General features: G+C 30.5%; 1 protein-coding gene across 1 annotated transcript; it reads left to right on the top strand.

Moving 5' to 3' along the window:
• Positions 1 to 4,464: 4,464 nt before the first annotated feature.
• Positions 4,465 to 5,048, top strand: LOC112591018 (the record flags this gene model as incomplete). Its single annotated transcript, XM_025334636.1, has 1 exon — positions 4,465 to 5,048. A coding segment is annotated over one exon (495 nt), but the record flags the coding sequence as incomplete, so codon positions are not given.
• Between the last annotated feature and the right edge of the window lie 552 nt (positions 5,049 to 5,600).

Raw genomic sequence — 5,600 nt, forward strand, 5'->3', positions numbered from 1 at the left:
TACAAAATAAATTAAGTTTCATTTATTCCGTGATTCCGGTATGTATATTTGGTAATAGATGATCACTGCAGTGGAGTGCGGAAGTTCATTCGTTTCCGTAATCACAAAATATTTCCGTCTGCAACATATATAAATTATGCGTATATATATAACATCCAATAAGTACTTCAGCGTACCCAAGAAATCGATCGATAAAAATAATTGTTTTAAAATGTTATGTGTCCGTCGTTGGGTGAAGATTTCTTATCACAACCCGATAGGGCTTATCAGCTTTGACTAAATCACAGAAATTTAATTTGTATTAATTATAACAACTAATCAGTATTCTTGAACTGAACAATCACTTTAAAATGTGTTGTTTAACAAAATACTATGAAAATATTTTCAAAAAATTCTATCTGATTGTAGAATTTAAGATTAAAATAACTAATTTGTAATTTTAATACTACTGTTTTATTCTATTTCTATTTAATGTTAAACTAATATATTACATTTTATAAGTACTAATATATTTCAGAGTATATTCGCAATTGTTTATTATTTCTTAATAAAGTAACAAATTTATAAACACATAAAAATAAAGTAGATAGTTCATATTACCCAAATAATATGTAAAATAATTTAAATATCGTACAATATCAATATACAATGATACAATGCCATAAAAACATAACATATAATGAATTTTAAATATTTCCATTTCAAAAAATATATTTTCATCTAAACTTAAATTTTTGATGCAGAATTGATGGATATAATCAAAAATAAATATTATCATTTAAAAATGTACAAATTTGAGAAAAATAGTTCTATAAAAAGTGTTTAAATGATTATCGAAAAATCCAATCCAAAATTTCATTTTAAACAATAAAATAAAAAAAATTATTATACGTATATTGGTGCGTTCAAATGAACAAAACGATTAGAAATAAGTGTACTACAAATAGACAAGATTATGAAAATAAAAAATGCTCCTGAATTCAGCAGATACTAACAACATCATCATAAATCTAAATTAATCTAATTAATTAATTTAAGTCAAAATTTGACACAAAATTTTACCCAAAACACTTAATGTAATCAGTACACATTTAAGTTTTAACTGGAATATAACATGCCAAGTCACACTAACTATATATTACATAATACTCAATGAGAAATTTAAAAATATAGAAAAACCATATAATATGATCCAATCTAAACAAAATATCACGTTAAATTGATGAGTTATTCACTTAATAATAATCAATAATTAAAAAAGTAATAATTTATATTTTTCATTCCGATCAATTTTAAGTTGGTAATTAAACATTATTGTACATTGATACATTAATATTTGTACAATTATTTTATATTATTAAATATTTATTTTAATATTATAAGTCTAATTCCTCTGGAATAACTAATTAAAATAATATATTTAATTACATTATGAGGTAATTCTTATTACACATTTTGTATATTTGAAATTCATAATTTAAAAAACAAATTAAAATAATAGTCATACAATTTTTTGTGATTCATAAAATTATTTAGACACCTACTCATATTTAAAATATTAGTTTTTAGTTAAAATAAAATAGTTTTATATCGTTTGTTATTTGGAATAACAAATTCATGTAAAACCGTAATAAATCATAAATTATTTCTACAATATGTCAGTATTCAATGGTAATTTTTATCCCAAAAAAGAGCATATAAAATGATATACTCTGAAAAAATTAATATAAATATTATAACCGTACAAATATAGTTATGGTCTTATGGATTATTAATTTTTTTTTTTAAACTTCTAATCAAATAAATATCATACTAAGAAAATATCATGGAAATAATATACATTTTACAAATCTCTAAATCCAAAATTGATATATTATATATAAATAAGGATATTAGATTATTTATTCACAAGCAATTTGAATGCACCTGTACAAAATTCAATTGATATTTTTGACAAAAATAATAAATCCTTTTAAAGTAGATTTGAAGAATTTCACTACAAAACCATTATTAGTTGTATACCACAAAAATCAAATATGTATACGAAAAAATAAACATAGCTATATAAATTTGTTTTTCTTTAAAAATGTTCCAATAGGCAAGAAGGAATACAATAAAAATGCGCTCACATACAAAAAGTATAATGAAACTAAATAAACAATGTATTTTTTTGCTCTAATGAATCATAACCGTTAAATTCTCAAAGCTTGTCTTGTACAGTTGTAAATTATATGTGTCAAGAAATATTATAAGATTAACTAATTAGTAGAGATTGTTGTAAAGCAAAAAGTGTTTCAACTATACCAAAGAAACTATAAGAAAACGATCGATGGAATTTTATATTCAAAACTTATATGTTTTGAGTATTTGAAGAGTATTTATAAGTGTTGTATTTTCAGTATTATAAAATAGGTATTATAGAAGATTTTATGGGATTTCTGTTCTTCCCATCATTTTTTAGGTAGAATTTACGAGTAAAAACTGTCAGAATGTCGTAATATAAATATATAATAAGTATATTACTGAAATATACATTACAGTGGATACTGTAAAATTATATTATTTAAATAGTTTTATAAATATATCATTAATATTTATAATGCGACATGTAAGTAGTTACATTAGCTTATAGGTATTTTAATTATTTAATAGTTAAACAACATCAATGAAGAAAAATAATTATGTAATATTATTATCTATAGTGGCTTTAACATAATAAAAATCATATGATTACATATAATATATTATATTATGATTATTCAATTGCATAGGTAGTCGTAAAAGTTTTCTATTTATTATTTGTATCTAAAACTAAAAATGTTAATTACACTTATATAAGGCGATACAATCAAATATTTCAAAAATACATTAAAAATGCCAATTAATTAAAAATATCATGGACCTCGCATATTTATTATATGGTGAATAATGCTAAAAAGTATGAAGTAACGAAAATTTAATTTGAACATTTTCCAAAAGAAAAAAAAGTTAAACTGTTGGAAAATGTATATCTGGTTAGTATACTGAGCCAGACTTACTTTACTTTTTTAATAAACGCAAACATTTCTATTCAATAACAAAAAAAAAAAAAAAAAACAGTTGTTTCTTTTCACCCTATTTTACCGTAATTAATGAAAAGTAAAAACATAATTTTTTAATGATTAAGTACGGATTATTTGTTCATTGTAATTCGATTATGGATTAATCTATATGTATTTTTAAAAATGCGTGGTACACGAAAAATTATTCCTGGAAAGTTGTACTACTATTCATTTCTTATACTTATTTAATTAGTAAAATAAGGTGTCATTTAACTTTAACTTATAATTGCTTTCCGCTTATAGTACTAGCTGTGCGAGTCAATCACCACCGAATTTTTTCGTTGAAGTGTCTAAAAATTCTTATTGTCTCAACCTTAAACATATCGTCTTCCTTTCTTTGTTCGGACCCGCGGTTGTCTCAAAAATCGAAAATCGGTAACATATTTAATTGCTTACTTGGGCGGCGTCTGCCCGCCCGTCACGTGCGTGTTACCGGCCGACCGGCTTATCGGTCTAATTGCCTATCGCTGCTCGCTATCTCAAGTCGACGATGCTCAACTTAAGGTCGTCGGGTAAAAATAAAAATCCCGCTCGTGTTAATGTCTCGAGTCAAAACAATTCTAATCGGCCTCTCAAGCCGAACGATAAGACCGATAAAAACGTAAATAAGAAATTAACTATCAATACTAACTTAAACAGCGACTTACGTAATCTCTCCGATGATTCCGACGACCAATCATGGTCTACTAATAACAACAAACGTATCGTTTCGCCAGGTCCTTCTCCAAAATCTAAAGAGCCAAAAATCTCTAAAACTAACACCTCCAAATTCTCCACTCCAAATCGCTATGAAGCACTCAGTGATGAGGTTACACCCGACTCCATGGATACGGCTGAACAAACAAATGTACCTTCTCCTACAACTCCGCCACCTATCTTCATCACTACACCAGTCGATTTTAATGATTTTTGCAAATCCTTACTATCGATCACGGGTGAAAACGGTTTCGAATGCAAATCATCTACCAAACACCTTAAACTCACTACGACCAAAATTGAATTCTATCGCCTTATTATACATCTGCTAAACGAGAACAAATTCGAGTATTTTACCTACCAAGTCAAAGCTGATAAGCCCTATCGGGTTGTGATAAGAAATCTTCACCCAACGACGGACACAAATTCCATTAAGGACGAACTAACTTCTAAGGGCTTCGCTGTAAGAAACATCTCTAATATCCAGGCTAGACTTTCCAAATCTCCTCTCCCGCTTTTCTTCGTCGATCTAGACCCGGCTCCTGAAAATCCAAATATCTTCAAACTTACCTCACTTTGCTACACCAAAATTAAAGTCGAAGAGCCTCACTCCCGGAAGGACCTTCCCCAGTGCCATAGATGCCAGGACTATGGCCACACCTAAACTTATTGCAATCGCGACCCTCGCTGTGTCCGCTGCGGCCAAAGTCACCTCTCTGAACTCTGTGAAAAACCAAGGGACACCCCGGCATCCTGCGCTCTCTGTGGGGAAGCACACCCTGCAAATTATAAGGGATGCATCAAACACAAAACTCTGTTGCGATCAAGAAACTCCAAACTCAAGAACTTCACCCAAACCAAATACTATCAACACTCAAGCAACCCATCTACCACCAGCCAAGCAAACCTCACCAGCTCGAACATCTCTCAGCAAACCAACCCCAACCTTGTTCAAACCAGTCCGGCCACCCGACAGAACTCCTACGCCAGCGCAACAAAAGGTAAAACCCAATCCCCTATTAATGACTCTCCTCCCGAAAACCCTTTCTCAAATCAACTGACATCATTCATTCATGAGCTCCAATCACTCATCACACCTCTAATAACCCTCCTCTCCTCTCTCATCAATAAATTAGTTGTTACCAATGACTCTGAATACTAATCTAAATTCTCCCCTGTCCATAATCTCCTGGAACGCCAATGGTCTTTCCAAACATAAGCACGAATTCCAACTCTTTCTCGAAACTAAAAATATCGACATCGCCCTTATCTCCGAAACGCACTTTACCCCCACATCGCACTCAAAAATTTTTGGATATCAAGTTTATTATACTTGTCATCCGGACGGTACTGCCCACGCTGGTACCGCTATCTACATTAAAAACAATTTATCCCATCATCAATTAGCCCCACACTCTGAACCCTACTTACAAGCCACTACAATCCAAGTCAACTTTGTCAACTCTACCCCTATTGCCGTTTCTGCAATCTACTGTCCCCCTGGACCCAAAATTTCGTCTGTCGAATTTCAAACCTTTTTTTCCACCTTAGGTCAAAAATTCATAGTTGGAGGTGATTTCAACTCAAAACACCCCTACTGGGGAAACCGCTCCGCAAATACCAGAGGCCGTGCACTTAAATCTGTCTTAGACTCTATGAACTACTCAGTGATCTCTCCCCCTTCTCCTACTTACTGGCCTTCTCACTGTAACAGACTCCCTGATATCCTTGATATATTCGTTTCCAAAATTCCAAACCACATACACTCAACCATATCAAACTTAAACGATCTCTCCTCTGACC

This window comes from Melanaphis sacchari, unplaced genomic scaffold (genome assembly GCF_002803265.2).
Source record: "Melanaphis sacchari strain LSU unplaced genomic scaffold, SCAv2.0 Contig1277_pilon_pilon, whole genome shotgun sequence".
NCBI lineage: Eukaryota > Metazoa > Arthropoda > Insecta > Hemiptera > Aphididae > Melanaphis > Melanaphis sacchari.